Raw genomic sequence first — 22,153 nt, forward strand, 5'->3', positions numbered from 1 at the left:
AGAGATTCAAAAAAAATCTGTCCTCAGACACTTCTTAGCTATGTGACCACGTGTAAGTCACTTAGCTCTATTTGCCTCAGTTTCTTTATCTGTAAAATGAGTTGCAGAAGAAAATGACAAACCACTCTAGTAACTCTGTCAAGAAAACCCTAAATGGAGTCATGAGTGAAATCACTAAATGACAAATTTAGTATTGATGGTTTAGTTGAGTCAACTAAAAAGATTATTAAATTCAAATCTGCCCATTGTCTGAATAGAAGTCTGCAATACGGACACTTCTAAATTGATATTATTCAACTTTGATCAAGTAACATAAGTAGTAAAAATCTAAGTCTCGTTGTTCCACTGTCTTAAGTTAGAAAAAAACACATAGAACAAAATTCTAAAGAATTTTGACACCCCATTGAATACAGACTATTTTAGAGAGCATGATGATTTAGCAAGAAGCAGCAAAATATAATTCATGGAGAAAAGGACTTGGAGTTGAGGAGACTCAAGTCCAGTTCAATTCCAGTTTCTGATACATGCCAGCTGTGTGACCATGGAAAAGTCAGCTGATCTCTCTGTGACTCAGGCTCCTTACCTGTAAAATGATGGAGTGGAAATTGCAGGATCTCTAACTTTAGTCCTAAATCTTTGACCCTATGAGTTAAACTCTGAATACCCCAGGCATCACTCTCATATTATAAAGCTACAGAAGAGTTACTGATGTGCATCAGGTGAAGGGAGTATCTACACTAGGATCTCCTATACCACCAAGAGAACTTTAAGATACCTCAAGAGATAATTAGAAACATTCTTGTTTTTCAATCCTGAGCTAAAATCTAGACCAAAACAACAATACAACAAATAAACAAAAATTCAGGGTTATTACACTTACAAACTTTTTTTAATACCACTACACATAACTCAAAAAGTTGATTACATACTACTTAGATCTTGACTGTCATCGAATCTGCCTAGAGCTTCAACATAAATGGAACTGATCAATTAAGTGAAAAATAAATATATTATTTATAATTCACTTTAATTTAGCAAATCAAATCACAAAGCATACTAATATTAATTTCACTCTTGTAGTTCTAAAAGACCTAAGTAGTTTGCCTTCTCAGGTGTGGATCGGGGAAAACTTTCTTGGCATTCCCAGTGACTTGTCTTATGCAGTTAGTGTTATTGTCAAACACCACCCTTTTTTCCCTAGAAAATCAGTTGGCCACTGCTGCAGCCACAAATCCATCAGTATGGTAGCCAAGAAAAATCTGTTTGCTTTTCGATTTTGAAATTTAAGCTCCAGACCAAAGTCATAAATGGTAGCGATTCTCACTCCTTGACTACTGTAACATTCCAGAATGTTTCTAATTATCTAACTTAAAATTCTCTCAAAAATCTCCTACAGAATATTAGTTTAACTCATCAATTTTAAAATAAGTCCTACAAAATCATGCTATTTATTATCAAGGATAACCCAATTTGTGCTGGTTTAGTTACTAAAGGACTAAAAGGACAGTAATAGAAGGTTTGCTTGTTTGTTTTAAAGGTATTTCCCATGTTGAAGACAATGTTATATTGAGAATCTATTGTTCAAACCACATGGGATTTTTAAGAGGTGGTAAGGCATGCAAGATGATACAATTATCAAATTTCAAAACCAAAAAGTCACTGATACTTTGGAAAACTCACTTATACTGCCTGGCCCTCAGTTTACTCATCTGTAAAATGAAGGGTACAGACTAGATGGGTTCTGAGAGTCCCTTCTATCACTAGATCTATGATTTCCATTGACTTCTATACAGGAGAACTAGGAAGTCTTATGGTAGAATCACAGTATGAGAGCTCTTTAACATTATCCTTCCTTGCACTTCATCCTTATGAACCACACACCTAAAAAGGTTTAAAATTCTGGGAACAGGGAGGGCAGCCAAGCAATCTTTCCACTTAGGCAAAGGCTGGGATTCTCCCCAAAGTCTTCCAGTAACCCTTGGCTGGCTATCCCTTGCTGGATTGTGAACTCACTGGCTCCATTACTGTGGGAAGGGTGGGAATTGGCTTTGCTTATATATTTGCTTCTGGTCTGTATTTATAATCAAGGATAAGAACCATTTCAGGAAATAACACTCTTGACATATTTCAAAAAATAACAGTAATACAATTACATGTGACACATTTAACTGAGTCAATAATTCTTATTTTTATCTTGCCGGCAAAATAAAACTAAAGCATTACAATTTACTTACTTCTGATGAGATCTCCATCTGAACGATTTCCCCAGATGGACTGGTCTTGATTCTCTCCATGCATAAATAGACTATTGGTAGGTGGTGTGATAGCTCTCTCTGTATTGTCTTGGTCACATTTTTCTAAATAGAAAAAAATTAAGTTTATTGTTTGCCACCAGATTTTCTTGTTTAGATTTCATTTAATGCATTTGTATCACTAGAGATTGTCACATTATAGGAATATAATAAATGCTTTTGATAGATAATGTTCCTTTTACATTAAGGATCATCACTTTAGATATAAAAAGGACCATAAGTAATTTACTCCAACCTCTTTAATTTTACAGATGAGGAAACTGAGATTCAGAAACATTACTTTTTTCCCTCAATGTCACACAGATAGTAAAACATCAGAGTCAAGTCGAAACCAGATCTTCTAACTCTAAAGTTAGTGTTTTTTCCATTTCACCATAAAATGATGACAATATATTCAATTTATAAGTTTTCTAGATCCTTAAAGATCTTATAATAGGGAACAGTTAGGTGGTGCAGTAGAGAGCAGTAACCCTGGAGTCCAGGGGACTTGACCCCTGACACTTAACATTTATTACCTATATGACCCAGGACAAGTCACAATCTCAATTGCAAAGCAAAACAAAACAAAAAATGATCTTATGAGAGGCAGCACAGTACAATCCCCTTTGACACAAAATATTCATAAAAATCTCTAAGTAGCTAAATCTGTAAATTGAAGAAAAGGTGCCAACCTATACTAATAAAGGGAGTTTCCTTTCCCAGTAAAATTGCAGTTCTAGTCCTGGTTCCTATACTTAAAAGTCTGACTGCTTTTGGGAGGAGGAAAAGACCATCTTTTCTAAGCATTGTCTCCAAGTAGCATTAGGGGCTGTAAGCTCTAAAATTCTTTTTAAAAATTCTGTATTTTGCATAATGTTCTAATGTATCTGTTTAAACACTACTTAGATATTAACTTTGAACAGTGATTCCAGCTTTGTTAAGATAAGTCATAATGCTTCAAATAAAACAAAATCAACTGAATTAATTGGAATACTTAAGTTTTCTGCCCATGTGAATGTGTATCTCGTGAGCAAATCACTTACACCATGGTAATTTCAGAAAGAGTGTGGAGTTCTGCCAAAAATCTGTTTTGTATTTCTTATGATTCAACACATGACAATGAAAGATACCACGTGGAACTAAAAGCCCTTCAATTTTATTATTGCCATGCAAAAACCACGAAATACTTTTAAATAATAATAAATAAAAATTTGATGAATGTTTATTAACCCTTTTCAGCTTTATAAAACATTAATCAACATTATTAGAAACAAAATGTAGAATGATTTTTATAATCTCATGGGAATTTATCTTTTTTTAATGATAGTTTTATTATGTTAGAATCTATTTTAATAAATAACCAAAGGAAAAATTATTACTATTGTATGTAAATTTTAAACAACAATTGGAAAATCTGTGAATTCATAAATATCTGTTTATATTTCTTCAAGACTCTGTGCTTAACATCTAATGAAAAGAAAAGAGAAGGATGAAGAGAAAGGGAAGAGAAAAAAGGAAATTAAATTTAAGAAGGGTAAGTGTAAAGTCTTACATCTGGACTCAAAAAATCAACTGGAATATAGGATTGGGAAAACATGATTAGACAACAGGCCTCGGGAGGAAGATCTGTAGGTTTTAATGGACTTCAAAATCAAGAGAATCAACAATATCACATAACAGTTTTAAAAAAACTAATTAATGTTAGGCTACAGTAATAGAATTGTGATGTCAAAAATAATAACTGATAGTCCCACTGTATTCTTTGCTGATCAGATCACAGTGGGAGTTATGTGTGCTAAAATCTGAGTGCCACATTTTGAAGATCTGTGACAAAATTAAATGAACCATAGAGAGGATATAACCAGGTTGGTGAGAAGGTCTTATTCTAATGTATTCTAGTTGTTCGGTCTAGGGAAGACAAGATTTAGAAGAAACAGGATGGCTGTCTCCAAGCATTTGGAGGGTCATCATGTTACAATAATAATCAATAGTAGTAACAATAACTATGTATATAGTGTTACAAAATGCTTTTAAAATATTATCTCATTTTATTATCATGATAACCTTAGGAGGTAAATATTGTTACTCCCACCTTACAGATGAGGAAACTGAGGCAGAGAAAGGATATAAATATCTTGCTAGAATCATAGAGGTAGTAAGTTCTTCCAAGATATAATTCAAATGTAGTCTTTCCTAACTCCAAGTCCTATGCCTTATTCACGAGCTACCTGTCTCTTCTGCTTGGCTCTATAGGGCAGAACCAAGAACAATGGGAAGAAATTGACATTGATTGAATTCACATTAAAACTTCCTGACAAATTCTGCTGCACCAAGAATAAGCTGCTGCAAGTAGTGAGTTCTCTCTCTTTTTTTTAAAGGTTTTCAACAAAGACTTTCATTAATTTCATTAAACCTAAGTTAAATCAACATCTCTGACTCTTTGATGTTATAGTCCACTAAAGGCTACAATCTTCATGTGACTCGTTATTTAACTACATCTCCCCAAAATTGTATTTGTAGAGTTGATTTACTGAACCAAAATTGGTTCAGTAATCAAGTTCTTATGAGCCAGAACTTGAAACAAAGTGATAACTAAATTGAATTGATAAAAACAATGCTTAAGTTAACACCTTTGAGAGTTCACACATTGGCTCACTCATTAGTTCACAGATTTGAGAGATTTCAGGGTTCAGTATGAGATATTCAAATTCACACCTCCCATAATCCCACTCTCAGAGGAGGAGTCAACCTTTGAGTTCACACCTCTAAAAGAGCATAAAAACAGCTGAGCTAGTCAGGAGAGTTCAGTTGAAAAGATTGAGAGGGGAGCGTCAGTTGGAGATTGAGAAGCCATGAGTCGGAGTTGAGCTAGAGGCAGAAGCTGGAAGAGCTAAAAGACAAGCTGCAAGAGCTCTTGGAACCAAGGAGGGAGAGAGGCCTCTAAAAAAGCTAACCGGGCTCAAGGAAAGAGAAAAGACTTGGAAGGAGAAAATAAACGTTTGGATTTTATCAGCTGGCTGCATTTGGGGTGATGATTACACGGAACCGAAACTAAGGCTGCCTCCAGAAAACCTCCCCAAGAAATCTACTCCCAGAGAACCATCATATGTTATAAAAAAGAAGAGAACACCATACAAAATGTTTAAGGTCTTCATTTAGGCTGGAGCACCACTTGTTGAGAGGAGTTTCTAGAGGCACAAGTATAGGACACGCTAAGTGTCTTCTTTGCCTTCTTGTTCTGAGAGTTTATGTTGATGCAAACTGTATCACAGAAGTACAAAAGGGCAATTTCATATTTCTTTTATATGCTAATAGATAGCTTAGTAGTTGAATGCCAAGTCTAAATCAGGAATCTTCATCTTCCTGAATCCAAATCCGATCTTAGACACTCATTAGCTGTGTGACCCTGGGCAAATCACTTAACCTTATTTCAATTTCCTTATTTTCAATTTCCTACTCTGTAAAATGAGTTGGAAAAGGAAACAGCAAATCACTCTAGTATCTTTGCCAAGGAAACCCCAAATGGTGTCACAAAGAGTCAGATACAACTGAAAAACAATGCAACAGCAATAACCATCAAAAAAATCATATTTCATAGTTTTTGAAGGACTTGCATACATTGCTTTATTTGATTGCCCAATCCTCTAAGGGAGTTAGGAAGGGCAGGCACTATTATGCCCATTTTACACAAGTGGAATCTAAACCTCAGGGATGTCAAGTTATTAACCCCAAGATTCTAGGATTTCTATCTATGAGAAGCCAAGAAGCCACTTCTCCCAAACCCCTGCGTACTGTTTTTGTTTTGTTTTTCCACCAGAGCATAATGCTTCCACTCCATGTACAGTGTTAGATACAGGGTAGGAACTGATTTAATACTATGATTTGAATTTCCCTGCCTCTTCACTTCTATGAACTGGATAATCTCTGTCGATTAACTGTTCCATGATTTGCTAATATCTATCATTTTATAAGATACATATCTCCTTCAATATTCATTTCCATAAAACACTTATGAGGTATAGAGCACTATTTTAAACACCACAGTGGAGGTAATAGACTCAATTGCAATCATTGAGAATCTTATGAAGCTTAATTTTATAGAAGCGAACATAACTGACACAATTGTAATCAACAAGATATACAGCCATAGAACCAAACAGTCTAGTGGCACATTTCAGTCAACCAATCAGATTCTGAGTATTAAGACAACTATAAAACCAGCTCTATTTCCAGATTTTCACTTCTTATATAAGCACATATATTAATAGTGGCAATTTGGAATTGACAAATATTTTGGCTGGGCTAGATCTACAGCATACACCGAGACATATTCTAAAATAGCATTTCTATCTTCAAAACTAGATGTCCCAATAGTCTTATTACGGCACTGCACTAAGACTTTAGGGACAACCTGTATATCACGGTTCTGAAAGATTTACTCCCCAGACAGGTGATCCATACGGAAATACGCCATCAGACATTTTATGCTTTTTTTTTAGCATTTTTATATATGCCTCTAGTTTCTTTATTCTTCAGTTTTGCAATTTTCCCCTTAAGGAGAATGTCAATATCAATGAAATAGATGTGATAGACTTTCTAAGCTCTTCTCCTCATATAAAGTAATTGGAACATAATGCTATACAATTATTTTTTTTTAAATTGCGAGCACACTGAATGTTGAAATAGAGCACATATTACTCATCACCAAGTGTCACAGTATTCTGAATAATCATAGAATATTATCTAATCATCTAATTAATATAAAGGTATGTTTTTTCTGCCAACATGTCAAAGTTAGCTTAAGAGAAGAGGAAAAGGAACACATATATATGTAATTCTATTAACAGACAAGTTGAAAGAAACAGTGTGGTATAAAAGTTAAAACACTGACAGAAAACCTGAATTCCAGTTTGGGTACCTGGGTGACATGGTAGATAGACTCCTGGGTCTGGAGCCAGCCAGACCTGAGTTCAAATCCAACCTTACTTTAGTTGAGTGACCTGAGGCAAGTCAAAATGCCAGTTTCTTCAACAAAAAAAAAAAAAAAAGAGGGGGGGGGAATAATAATAGCATTTACCTCCTAGGGTTGTTGTAAAGATCAACAGGCCTGGCACAGTGGCTGGCACAGAGTATGCTTATATACATGGTAGCTACTAATATTATTGTTGTTATTATGATTAGTCCTAATTTTACCAAAAAATAACTCTATAAACATGATTAAGTCACTTACTCTTTCTTAATTTTAATTTCCTCACCTGTGAGATGAGGATAATAAACCCTGTCCACCTCATAATTCCAGGATAATATCTGTGAAAGCATCCTATAAAGGATGCTACATAAATGTGAGGAATTAATTTATAGGAAAAAAAACCCTACAAACATTTTGAAAGTAATATTGAACAGGTACAGGGTTATACTGTCAATTTTGAAAAACCATCTGCAAAACATTTTATCATTTATTCCTTTGTCATACTCCCAATTCTTACACTGAGAATACTACCAATCAATTCTTCCCATCATACTTAAGTTTTTTTTTCCCAGGGCATCACTTCTGCAAAGACTGCATTCTCTTGCCTTCCCTATCTCAACTCTTTGGTGAATTAGCTCAATTCTAAATACTACATCAGAGTCCCTTGCCCCTTATGCTATTAACCCTCACACTTTACCAATTCACAAACTCATATTAGTTCTAACCTTTGCCATTTTGCCTCCTCTTGCTGGTAAATGAAGTTGGAGGATATCACAAACTCTGCTGATTGGATCCACTACAATTGCATATTACATAATTTTAACTGGGCCCTCACTGCAGTAAGGCAATCTTTTTAATCTCCCTAATAAGTTTGGTCTTCACTCACCAAGTGGCTAATCAAAAATTTAGTCCCTTCACCAGCCTCCCCTTCCCATTTTTTTTTAAAACTTACTAAAATAAATGAAATCATTCAATGAAAGTTTCCTCTTCTTCCCTCCATCCCATCTCATATTATTCAGATGCTTTTCCTCACTATTTCCTCCTTCACCATTGTCTCATATGAAGAAGCAGACTTTCTTGTCATATGGTAAATCCCTCTACATGTACAAATGTCTCCTTCTATTTCACCTTCTCTAGCAGATTTCCCCTTCTCAGGACCCCATTCTCTTACTAAATTTCAGTCTCTCATCTACTGGTTGCTTCTGTGCTGTGGAAAAACATACCCTAAACTTTTTCCATCTTTAAACCCTCACTTGATCAATTACCTCCACTATGTATAGTCTCTCATTGATGAGGTTCAGTGCTGGGCAGAGAGTTGTGGGAACCCCCTCTGGTCAGCCCACAGGTCCTTCGTAAAAGAATTTGCAAACCCGAAAAGTTAGACTGGCAAAAGAAGTTTATTGTTGGAACTGAGAAACCAGCCTTTGCTAGGAAGGATGACTTCCTCAGAGGCAAGGTAAAGTTCTTACAGAAAGGTAATGAGGGGTGTGGTCCTGTTAGTGAAATAGGTGAGAGAGATAAAGAGGGGTTAACACTGAATAAAGAATGTTTTCTCAGTGGGCAGAGGGTCCTCAAAGGCAGCTTTGCCAAGAAGAGAGAGAGGTTACTTGGCATGATTTCTGCTTTTGGCTCTCTGCAAGGAATGAGCCCCAAGTTTCCCCTTTTTATAATTTGAAATTTTAGTTAGGGGCTGGGTTTAGTTTGAGTTGAAATCAGACTGAAATTTTAGTGAATTGAATAAAAATTTTCTATTTGAATGAGTGTCCCTGGACTAATCTCCATATCAGTAGAGGTGGATAGAAATCTAGATCTTCAGCTCAAGCTAAATAGGAGTGGTCCTGGACTCCACTAGTCCCACCAAGATAAACAGAATGAAACCACTTTATCTTGATTCCCTAGGACGGGTCTCTCAGGGGAGAGCTTCTCCCAGGGTTCAAAGAGTTTCTCAAGCTTTCCCCCCAAAGTCAGAGAGAGAGAGAGAGAGAGAGAGAGAGAGAGACACAGTTTCAGTGTTCCCCACATCATTGTCTCTTCTTCCTTTTGCACTATTGCCTAGAGAAAGCCATCTACAAATGGTACCTTCACCCCTTCTACTTTTATTCTCTCTAAAGCCCTTTAGCTTCCAGATTCATCACTCAAATAAAATTGTTCTCTCCAAAGTTACCAATGATCTCTTAATAGCAAATCTAATGATAGATTTCTTTCTTTCTCTTTCTCCACAAACCTTGGGCCAAATCAGTTGTCCTCCCTTTCCTTCACACAATGAATTTTTATTCCTTAACACACACACACACACACACACACACACACACACACACACACACACACACTTCCCTTCAGGCCTTTACAAAGGCATTCCCCAAAGCCTGGAGCACATTTTGAACTCTTCAAGTCTTCAAGTTGCTCAAACACTATCTCCTGCATAAAAACCTTTCTTGCTCTTTCCACTTCCCCCATCAATCAATACTGTATAGCCTAACTAACTTATGTTTAGCTATCTTGTATATTACTACCTACTTTAGTATTTATTCTATATGTCTTTGCTTGGTACAATGTAAATCAGCATGTAACCTCCTCCAACCTTCTTGAAAATAGGGGTTACTTTTTTTGTATTTGTATCCCCTGAACTTCCACACATAAAAGGTATTTAATAAATTTCTGCTGATTGAGTCAAATCTTGGTAAGGGGGGGCGGGAAGAAAGGAATGAAGATTTGACATTATCAGTTTTTAAATGAGTATCAAATGAGTATATAGTACAAGATAAAAAGTTGGCAAGTGAAAGAAAATAGATAAGCAAATATCTGAGACAGATAAGCAAAATGTTTATGCAATATTCATAATGATGACATCATCAATCTATATAGGAATCAAAGCAAAAGATGCTGTAACAAAAATCATTATTTTATGTGTTTCAATTGCTGTTTTTAAATGCTGTTTACAAAAAAACCACCTTTTGGGATAAGAATTCACTATTTGACAAAAAATGCTGGGAAAATTAGAAACTAATATGACAGAAAGTAGCATAGACTCACACCTAACACCGTATACCAAAATAAAGTTGAAATGGCTTCATGATCTAGACATAAAGAATGATACTATAAACAAATTAGAAGAACATAATATAGTTTACCTCTCAAATTTGTGAGGAAGAAGGAATTTGTGACCAAAGAAGAATTAGAGGTCATTATTGATCATAAAATTGATAATTTTGATTACATTAAGTTAAAAAGTTTTTGTACAAACAAAATTAATGCAGACAAGATCAGAAGGGAAGCAATAAACTGGGAAAACATTTTTACATCCAAAGGATCTGATGAAGACCTCATTCTAAAATATATAAAGAATTGACTCAAATTTATAATAGTTCATACATTCTCTAATTGACAAATGGTCAAAGCAGATAAACAGACAATTTTCAGATGAAGAAATTGAAACTATTTGTAGCCACATGAAAAGGTGCTCCAAATCACTATTGATCAGAGAAATACAAATCAAAACCAATCTGAGATATCACTATACACCTGTCAGATTGGCTAGAATGACAGGAAGAGATAACAACGAATATTGGAGGGGATGTGGGAAAGATGGGATACTGATATATTGTTGGTGGAACCATGAATGGATCCAACCATTCTGGAGAGCAATTTGGAACTGTGCTCAAAAAGTTATCAAATTGTGCATATCCTTTGATCCAGCAGTGTTTCTACTGGGCTTATATCCCAAAGAGATCTTAAATGAGGGAAAGGGACCAACATGTGGAAAAATGTTTGTGGCACCCTCTTTGTAGTGGCTAGAATATGGAAACTGAGTGAATGCCCATCAATTGGAGAATGGCTGAATAAATTCGGTATATGAATGTTATGGAATATTATTGTTCTATAAGAAATGATCAGCAGGATGATTTCAGAGAGGCCTGGAGAGACTTACATGAACTGATGCAAAGTGAAATGAACAGAACCAAGAGATCATTATACATGCCAACAAGAAGACTACATGATGATCAATTCTGATGGATGTGGCTCTCTTCAACCTAGAGATGATTTGGACCAGTTCTATTTGTGCAGTGATGAAGAGAACCATCTACACCCAGAGAGAGAACCATAGGAACAGAGGATGGAACACAGCATAGCATTCTCACTCTCTCATTATTTGCTTTCATTTTGTTTCTTTTTTCTCAGTTTTTCTTTTTCTTCCTTCTCGATCTGATTTTTCTTGTGCAACCAGATGGCTGTGTGAATATGTATACACATATTGGATCTGGCAAGTATTTCCGCATATTTGGCATGTATTGGACTGCTTGTTGGATGGGGAGGTTATGAGGGAAGAAGGAGAAAATTTGCAGCAGGGAATTGTGCAGGGGTCAATGTTGGAAAAATTACCCATACATATGCTTTGTGAATAAAAAGCTTTAATAAAAATTAAAAATAAAAATAAATAAAAATGCTGTTTAAAAAGTAGAACATTTGCAGTTAATTCTTTTTGTCTTGTTTTGTTAACTCTGATTACTTCAAACAAGTTGTCTCATCCTTCTTTGAATTCTTAAAATTATTTTTTTTGCCTCTAAACACTTATTGGCTAGGTGACACTAAGACAAGTCACCTGACTTCACAGAGGTCTAGATAAGTCTAAGACTATGTAAGTGCAGGGAAAAGTGGCTATTTGCCTAACAACAATTTCCTCATCTAAAGTTCTCATGATATAACAGCTGCAGTTCCCATCCTTGCCCCTACTTTTTTCTTACAAAACAGCAATATTTCATCACTTCCATATATTATAAATTGCTTAATCATTCTTCAATCACTAGGCAGTTTTAAAAAATTGTTTATTATTTAAAAATAATATTGCTATAAATCTCTTCATACAGACAAGTCTTCCCTGTTCTCAGTAAACTTGATATATAAACACCCCAAAAGAGATGGCTACTGGGTCAAATCAAAAATACAATTCTTTAACTTTTCTTTATGACTCCAAATTGTTCTCCAAAATCGTTGGATCTCATTAAAGCATAATCTTCCAAGGATTCTGTAGTACAAGTGATAAACTAGATGCGTTAAGGCAAAATTTATCCCTATTTTTTTTTCCTGAGGCAATTGGGGTTAAGTGACTTCCCCAGGGTCACACAGCTAAGAAGTATTAAGTGTCTGAGGCTGTATTTGAACTCAGGTCAGTGCTCTATCCACCTAATTTTTTCTTAAGAATTGTTATAATACATAACCACAAAGTGTAACTTAAAAGAATTTATTCATAAATATAGGATCATATATTTAGACAATTCAAGTTGTGAAGTTCAATTACTCAGGTAGCAGTCAGTCATCAAGCATTTAGTAAGGACTTACTATATGCCAGGCACTGTACTAAGTCCTAAGGATAAAAGAAGTACTAAAGACAAAACAAGCAAACAGTTTTTACTCCATTCCTTTCAGAGAAATCACATTCTAATGAAGAGTATAACATGCAAGGATATATAAGATTTGAACTGTACACATGTGTGTGTGTGTGTGTTTGTGTGTGTGTGTGTGTGTGTGAGAGAGAGAGAGAGAGAGAGAGAGAGAAACAGATGAGAGACAGAGATAGACAGATGTAGACAGACACATATAAGTAGATAGATGCAATTAGTTAGAAAGACAGATAAGAGAGAGAATAGACAAGAATAGATATATGGGAGAAAAAGAAGAAAGAGGTAGGTAAGGTCAAAAGAAATACCTCATTTTACAGAAGAAGAAACTGAGGACAAGATTTATGATTTGATCAAAATCACACATGAAGTAAAAAATAGGTTCATACTTTGAACCCAGATTCTCTGATTCCAAAACTCATATTTTTGCTACTGTACCCCTTAGCAATGACTTTTTCACCTAGAACCCTCCCAATGGGATAGAATAAACAGTTAATAACTAAAGGAATGTGGAGCCCTTTGGGACATCCCAAGGGAATGTTACCACCCTTTACAGATTCCAGAACCTTACTCTAATTCCTGTCCTACTCTGCTTTATTGGCAAAATTCTTAAACAAGTAGAAAAAGTTTCCATTCTCCTTTTTCCCCTCTCATATTTACCCCCTTCCTTCCTATTCTCACAGGCTACCACCCTATTTTAATAATAGATATTGCTATGTTTATACAGAGCCTTGTGCCTTACATAGGCACTTATCTCAGAACTCTACACTATGGGTAATAGAGACAATAATTTTTACAGATGAACAAATGGAGGATCAAAGAAGCCACATAATTTGTCCTAAGTCACATAAAGCTATTATCATGGTGGCAAAGCCTGAATTCAATCCAGGTCCTCATTTTCCAAAAGTCAATATTTGTTTTTATCTACACACATACATAGACAGACATATTTGTATGTATATGTGTGTACGTGTATAGGTATATATTATGTATATGTTGTATACATACACACACTGTTTTCTTTATACTACTTTATGAATGAGAAGAATGCTCCTTTTGAAGTGAGGAAGACAAGTTCAAATTGTACCTTGGATACCAGCATGTGACCCTGGAAAAGTCACATAATCTCTTGTAACCTCAGTTTCCTCATCTATAAGCAGAGATGATAATAGTTCCTACTTCATGGGTTATTGTGAGAAGCAAAGTGCTTTCCTAACTCTAAATGTTAGCTATTGCCATCATCTAAAATCTCAGAATGTTATGCTGAAAAGTACTTCAAGGATAAAATTAAGGATCAGAAAAATTAAGTGACTTGACCAAGAGCATACAACTGGTAAAAGGCAACTGGCATATATACTCATCTTTAATTAGCAATCTCATGGCTGTTCTATTATATTATGCTGTTGCCTTACCCTTGAGTTACTGTAACTGCATCCCGGATTATAAGGCTCCCTTACCTCCAGTCTCACATCCATTATGCATACTACAAACAAAAAGCATTCCTAAAATTTTAATTTTGATCATGTCACTCTCCTGCTCAAAAGTATTCAATTCTCTAAACTGCTTAGATTGAATCTAGTTTAACCTGGAATTCAAGGCTCTCTCTACAATTTGATCCCAAACTACTTTTCCACAGCTGCCCAATAAGTCCTATTTTTAGTGCTTAGCTCTACCTAAACCAACAAGGTGGAGGCTCAATACCCCCAAAATAGCATCACAGCCTGGTGACCTAAACAGATGAGGATGAACTTCTCTTAGCCTGAAACGATTTTTTTCTTTCTCTGACCTCGGAGGGTATAACAGGTCAATATGTGAACAATGACTGTATTCCACAGCTGATTGATTGCATGTTGCATTGTGGCATCTCTTCTATAATTTTCATAATTTCATTTAAATCTTATATCATTAACTCTTTATCTTTATTGTCTTTGTTGTTTGTTTGTTGGAGAGATGCTTCCAACTACACTGAAAACTTATTGATGAAAGCAAATTAATTGTATTTCCTTTCTGAATTCTTCAAGGGGCCTAGCATGGTACTTTGTACCCAGAAGGTAGTTGATAAATATTTGCTGATTTGATTTTCCCTTTTGACATTCCAATGATGAAAAATGATTCAAATATGCAAATACTAACTTCAGATTAGTAATCAAACTTGAAACCTCCTAAAGGACAGGAGTAAAGAAAGACACATGCACATGAATCATCTTGTTAGGAATATGTGGGTGTGAATATGAAAACAGAAGTGAGAATACATTTAGAAGCTCAAAAGTTTGTACAGACTAAAAGAACTATCTTCTTGATAGATCCTCTTCATGTTGGAAAATGGCATTAATATCTATAAAACAAATCTGTTTCTAAAAACCAAAGACTTTCCTGCTTAAGAATATTTGTATTGATATAAAAAGGGAATGTTTAAAATTTGAATGATTTTATTAAATTGCATTCACTGCCTCTCCCGGAAAGTCATTCAAAATATAAACATGTTTATATGAAAAAAGTGATGATTAAAGAGAACAGGAAGCAAGAGTTTTAATCTACATCAATGTAATACTGAAGTGAAACTATTCAGAACTGAGTCTAATCTCAAACCAGAAAATCAGAAGAGAAATTTTGAAACCATATAATCAATCTGTTGCCTCCCAGAAGTACTATGCTTACACCATCCCAGAAAGATGGATTTGTTGTACATTTTCCACACTTTGTATTTCAACAAATTTGTCAAGGGTGAAAGACATAACTTTCTGATTCTGCCAATGCATTCTGCTTCAATTTTTCCAGAATCTATACTTCAAAAACACAATGCTGGCTGACTAACTTGCACATTGTGGCTGGGCTGTTTTAAAAATGAATTCACTTCATCTAGACTCAGGAAATGAAGTTAAAAAATGAAAAAAAAAAGCCAACTTATGCAAGATTTCTAAAGACTCCCTAATAATCGCACTAACATAACCACCATCAATACTACTATAAAAAGAATCTCCACACTTTGTATTTCTCTATCCAAGGAAATCACTGGTCTAGTCTCTCTCCCTTATCAATAAGGTGTTTGGCTCTCATAGATGCTAGGTGTTTATCTCCTTCTATACAGATTAAAACCTAGATATATCTTAGCCTCCTGAACAATGTTTGACCAGGTTCTTTATTCCCTAACTCCTTGCCTTATTTCCCTTATCTCTATTTGGTGTCCTCATTGTGCATGAGCATCTGTGGCCTTGCTGACCTACCTGACCCTAGGCATTCTTCCCATACCTCTCCCTCTCTTCTCCATCAAGAACACAAAACAATAATGGTGCCCTCTTTCACTTCTACTTTCATTCTACATTAGGCTATCTCTTCTTCTCTTTGTAAATTTTGACTCATAGTGCCTCTCTTATTTGGAACACACACTGCTTAACTCCTCCATTTCAATATGTAGACAGATTTCTTAAAGGTCCAACTCCATCTCCCCCCACTAAGCTTTCTTTTATCCCCCAAAATTGAAAGTGATCTTACTTAAAACTTTCTTTTTTTAATCACCTTTTTGTTCTTGGCATATTCTCTCTAATATCATACTCACTTGTGTTGAATTCCACATAATTTTTAATCCTTATATCCAAACCACATTGCCTTGTACAAAATAGACAATGAATAGGAAGGCATTCCTCAAATTAACCAGTATAGATACATCCTTTTCCTCTATCCAGTTATATCAGGAAAAAACTCTCATGCTTCTTATTGTTTATGAAAGATAGATACAATTTGATGTACATCACAGATTTCAAGAGAAGAAGTTTCAAAGAGTTGAAAAGAGAAATATCCATGGACAGTAATTCTAAAAGTAAAGTCAGTCCTAGAGAGATAGTATGCTTTAAAGAAAAAATCCTACCAATACAGAATTTGAACAAGAAAGAAAAAGTACTTCTATCTAGTCAGTCAATAACTATTTATTAAATACCCAATAAGTGCCAGAAACTAAGGAGAATGATGTAGATAAACTCATTAGCCAATTTAGATTTTAAAAACACATGTACAATAAATGGAAATGTAGGCAAGTTAACAAAGGATCCATACAAAAGGAAGTGGCATAGTCTTACAAGAACAGAGAAAAACTGTATCAAAATATAGAAAGAATTGGTGCTGAAGATGAAGTCAAAAAACAACAGAATAGTCAGTAACTCCAATATTCAGTTTTTGGACTAATATCCAAGATATGTGATCCAAGGTCACATAATTGGAATCTGAATCCAGATCTCACCAGAAATTCTGTTTTTCTTTTCTGTATAAAATGTAATGCTGCTCAAGTTGTATGATAGAATAATAGATAACACAGAGAAGGAAAATCTTATTTTTCTTCTGTTTTTCTCTGAGTAGGAATAATCTATAGACTTGGGGAGAATGGAAAAAATAAAAGGGGAAATTGAAAGCCAAGAAATGGGAGAAGACAGTAAGAGTACTTAGATTCCCTTAATTAGTTCAAGTCATCATCTCTGAACCTATTGCACTTGAGTATTAGAAAAAAAATGGCAGTGTTATTATTGAGTTGCTGTAAGCAATCTCTAAAAAATTCATAGAGAATGGGAAAGACAGCAAGAGGTCATAAATGAGAAAATGTCCAATTTTCAACAAAAAGGAGATGAGAGAAAGAAATTTTAAGGAAAATGAGAGCAAGAAAATTTTCCAACAGGTGAAATGTCAATTCTTAACAAAATTCCAGCATTTTAATAAACTCTAGATAATTATGGATTTTTTTTAAATTCCAGAAAATTAAAGAGATGACTTGTGAACATAGTGATCACCAAGAGCCAGCCACATCTACTAGACCAGCGCTTCTTAAACTGTGTGTTATGACCCAGATGGAGTCACATAACCGAATGTGGGGGTTGCAAAAAAAAAATTGGCAACAGTAAGAAGTTTCTGAACACAACCAAAAATCAATTCAAAATCAAAGGTGTGATTTCTCTGCAACGTTGGGTCTGAACACACAGTACAGTCACTTTTCAGTGTGCATGTACAAATACTGCCAGAATTATTTCAGCTCAGATTCAACGTGGGATCATATAAAATTTCCTCAGACAAAAAGGGCTTTCAAGTGGAAAAAGTTTAAGAAACCTTATGCTAGACCAACAACTCTAGGCAGAGATACTGGAATGGTCTGACATTTTCTTCTCCAACTCATTTTACATATGGGGAAACTGAGGCAAACAGATTTAAGTGACTTTAGACAATCACAGTGTCTAAACACAGCAAGAACCTAATAAATGTTTGTGAATCTAACCAACAGGATTTATCAGGCAAATGATTAATTCCTTCGCTGAAGTCACATGTTGACCTTAGGTTGTCAAAGTTTTGATAGGCAGTACTAAATTGGAAAGGCTTCAAGTGTGGATTCAGGGATGAATGTATATCTATTATGTACAGAGATTAGCAAAGCTGAGTTAAAAAAAAAAAGCTTATCATAGATATTTACAAGTTGATAAATGATAAAAATGATAAAAACCTGAAAAAATCATTTACTATATTATATTAAATTTGTAATAATATTAGTAGAGGATGTAGAAAGGCATTTCATCACCAAATTATGAAATGATAAATCACTGAAGCATTGTAAAATGTAAACTGGAGAGATAAGAATATCAAAGATACAGTATATTGTATTTTGAGAAGGTATTTGACAAAACTTATGATATTTGTAGATAAAATCAGGGGCATCTAGGTAGCAGAGTAGACAGAGAATTGAGCCTGGAGACAGGAGGACTCCTCTTCCTGAGTTCAAATATGATCTCAGACACTTATTAGCTGGGTGATCCTGAGCAAGTCATTTCACCCTGTTTACCTCAGTTTCCTCATCTGTAAAATGAGGTGAAGAAGGAAATAGCAAACTGCTCCAGTAGCTTTGCCAATAAAACTCCATAGGGTCAGGAAGAGATGGATAGAATTGAAATAACTTAAAAACATCACAACACTTGTACAACCTACCTCACCTGGCAGTTATGAAGAATATGCTAGTTGCTATATAAAAGAGTTATTATCACTAAAGCAGTAGTGGATAGAGTACTGGGCCTGGACCTACAAAGACCCACCTGGCTTCAATTATGATCTCAGAAACTGTGCAATTCTGGTCAAGTTATTGAACCTCTAGCTGCCTCAGTTTCCTCATCTATGAGATAGGATAATAATTGCACTCACTTCACAAAGACTGTGTGAGGATCAAATAAAAAAAGTGTTTAGCCCGTGGCTAGCACATAATAAATGATATAAAAGTGATAATTCCTTTCTCTTCTCCCCATTGAAAAATTGGACAATACTTAAAAAAATGTAAGCAAGATAATGAAGGACTATGAACCATGACACACAAAGAATATAAGAAGAAACTAGGGAAGTTTAGCCAGGAAAAAATGACAAAACTGAGTGAGAAAAAAGGAAAATATAATCTCCTTGAAGGCACAGATCATTTTGATTTTGTATATCCAATTGTTATTGTCCAGTCCTTTTCAGTTGTGTCCAACTCTTCCTGACCTCATTTGGAGTTTTCTTGGCAGAGAAGCTGTAGTGGGTTTGCCTTTTTTTTCTCCAGCTCACTTTACAGAAGAGGAAACTGAGACAAACAGGATTAAGTGACTTGCTCAGGGCAATCACAGTACCTAATACAGCAGATGCCTAATAAATGTTTGTGAATCTAAGTGATACATTTAATACTAATATGATAACTGTCCAAAGACTTTTGAAGGACTATCAGCTAGAAGATGCTTTGTGCTGGCTCTGAAAGATACAATTTAAGTTAACAAACTGACAGTGTGAGGCAAAACTCTATTATAGCAGCCCCAAATGTTGAATGAGTGGCTTCAGAAGGTAGAGAAGTTAGATATCATTAGATATCTGCACACAGAAGCTTGATGATTGGGGGTAACTGATGAATGAAATGCTCTCAGATCCTCATGACTCTATATTTAATTTGTGATCTAAAAATCAATGCTACCGCTGACCATAAAATATCAATTAAAAAATAGTCAAATAGTTTTAAAATGAAACAGGGGCATCTATTATAATAGTGCTTGAAATTACTGAAAAGTATAGATAAAGATAGACAAACAGACAAACAGACAGGCAGTCAGACAGACATAGATAGATAGATCGAACATCAAACAAAAAGATAACTATATAAATACATAAAAATCTTATCTCTTTCTGGGCACAGAACAGAGACAGTGGCTCAGAGCCAGAAAGAATTCAAGTCCAAGTCTCACATACAGGAAGCCTGGGCATATTCCAAATAACTCTCTAATACTATAAGATGAAAAGGTGACAATCTGCATTAATAAAAGGATCCTTCATTATAGTATTTATCTATGTCAATACAATCACAAATATGGGACAAAATAAAGGGAAGGAAAAGAAGGAAAGCTTGTTTTCTCTTAATTAAATTTGTTTTCTTAATTTTATTAAATTTTTACTCAAGTACTAGAATTCAAGATAATGTGGTGGTTGTTGTTTTTAATAGCTTTTTATATACAAAATTCAACATTGACCCTTGCAAAAATTTTTGTCTCAACTTTTCTCCTTCTTCCTTCCACCCCTTCCCCTAGATGGCAAGTAGTCCCATACATGTTAAATATGTTAAATACAATATAAGCATACATGTTTATACAGTTATCTTGCTGCACAAGAAAGATTGGATTTAGAAAAAAAGGTAAAAAATAACTTGAGAAGAAAAAAACAAAAATACAAACAAATAATAACAGAAAGAGTAGCAATGTTATGTTGTGATCCATACTCATGTTCCAGTGTTCTTTCTCTGGGTGTAGTTAATTCTGTTCAGTACAGGCCAATTAGAACTTATTTGGATCCTCTCATTGTTGAAGAGAGCCATATCCATTAGAATTGATCATTACATAGTATTGTTGTTGAAGTGTATAATGATCTCCTGGTTCTGCCCATTTCACTCAGCATCAGTTCATATATGTCTCTCCAAGCCTCTCTCAATATAACTTTTTTAAACTATTATTTGTTTGTTTAATTTTTAATTTCAATTACTAACAATGAAAAATAGTATAAAATTAATTTTATATCAAAAATATATTTTAGGATGGTCTTTTATAAGCTAATTACAGTTTACATTTAACTGTAAGTGCTTTATAATTTATAAAGAACTTTCCTTAAAATCTCCCTACCAATTAAAAGCATTTCTAATGAATCTACTTTGTGCCAAGCACTGTGTCAGGCATACAATTACAAAGACATGAAACAACCCTTATTAAGAAGGTGCTTACTTATTAACTGAGGAGATACATGTGTACCACATAAAGAGAAAGTTGATAAATATAAATATATACAAAGTAGTTAAATACCAGATGGATTGGGAGGGAAATATATACAAGATAAGTAGTGCAAGTATTATTATAACCAGTTAAATGAGGAAGCTGAGTTTTGGAGAGATTAAGCATTATGTCTATTTTCACAATACTCTTTATATCCAGATCTTCAAGTCCAGGTGTGTTTCTGTTTCACATGAAATAGTAGTTTCTCTAGAAACCATTAGAATCTCTCACAGAAGCAGAATTTTTACAACTAAAATTATAATATTATTTCCATGGGAAAATAATTCTAAAATTACAATGACAAATTTACAACAAACTTTTGGAATACAGCCCAGTTTTTCAAATCAAGAGCTTAATTTGATATGTATATTGTCCTCAGTGATGCAGATTGACTTGGGTTCTGAAGTCAGAAGCAATAGGAAAAAAAGGATCTCTTTTGCAAAGTATTAAATTTAATATTCCTTTGTAAAGATCAAAACTAATTCTGCATGGATGTTTGACTTCTATAGAGAAATAGTGCTATAGAAATCAAAAGGATAAATGTGTGTATGTCTACAGATACATACATGTGAGATATATATGCATATAAATTATGATGTGATATAGACATATAAATTTGTATATAGAGTGATCAGAACCGTTCTCTCCCAGGAAGTCTCATTAGGTATTAAAAGTCTTGGACATCTAAACTACACATCTAAAATAAAGCTTGTTCTATGTAATTCCAACTTGAAAACCTGCTCCCTAGCTTCTATTTCAGATTATTTTTAATTAACTTCATTGGCATTTTGCATCCTGCTATGAAAAGTCCGCCTAATAGTCTCAGAGGATCCTCCCAAGAGAGAAGAATGCATTAAATCACACATTATCACATTATCGTGTATTTCAGTACTTAGAGTCCACATATTAAAGGCTTGGCAAGAGCATCAGGGAAAAAAATATGAATAAGTTTCACTGGCTAACAAATATTATTCAGATGGTATTATCCTTAATATAATAGACTAAAAAGTTAGAAAATAGATTTCCTGTTTCTCCTCATTCGTCCCAGTAAACACATAGAATAACTTGAAAATTCTATTCCCTATCACTTTTTCTCAATCCTAACTAGCTTTGGGATCTTGGGGAAATTTTTTGATCAAGTCTCTAGGTTTAAGTGTGGATAGGTGAAAAATACAATGGATTTGGACTCAAGACATCTGCTTT

General features: G+C 34.6%; 1 protein-coding gene across 4 annotated transcripts in view; it reads right to left on the bottom strand.

Moving 5' to 3' along the window:
• MDFIC (MyoD family inhibitor domain containing) overlaps positions 1-22,153 on the bottom strand; it is a 117,868-nt gene that overhangs the window by 89,954 nt on the left and 5,761 nt on the right. For all 4 annotated transcript variants that reach the window (XM_051963271.1, XM_051963269.1, XM_051963270.1 and 1 more), the window contains one exon: positions 2,235-2,357. In XM_051963271.1, the coding sequence (XP_051819231.1) occupies positions 2,235-2,357 (123 nt within the window). The remainder of the gene's footprint in view (positions 1-2,234; positions 2,358-22,153) is intronic.

The sequence above is a fragment of the Antechinus flavipes genome, chromosome 5 (genome assembly GCF_016432865.1).
Source record: "Antechinus flavipes isolate AdamAnt ecotype Samford, QLD, Australia chromosome 5, AdamAnt_v2, whole genome shotgun sequence".
NCBI classification, from domain to species: Eukaryota; Metazoa; Chordata; class Mammalia; order Dasyuromorphia; family Dasyuridae; genus Antechinus; species Antechinus flavipes.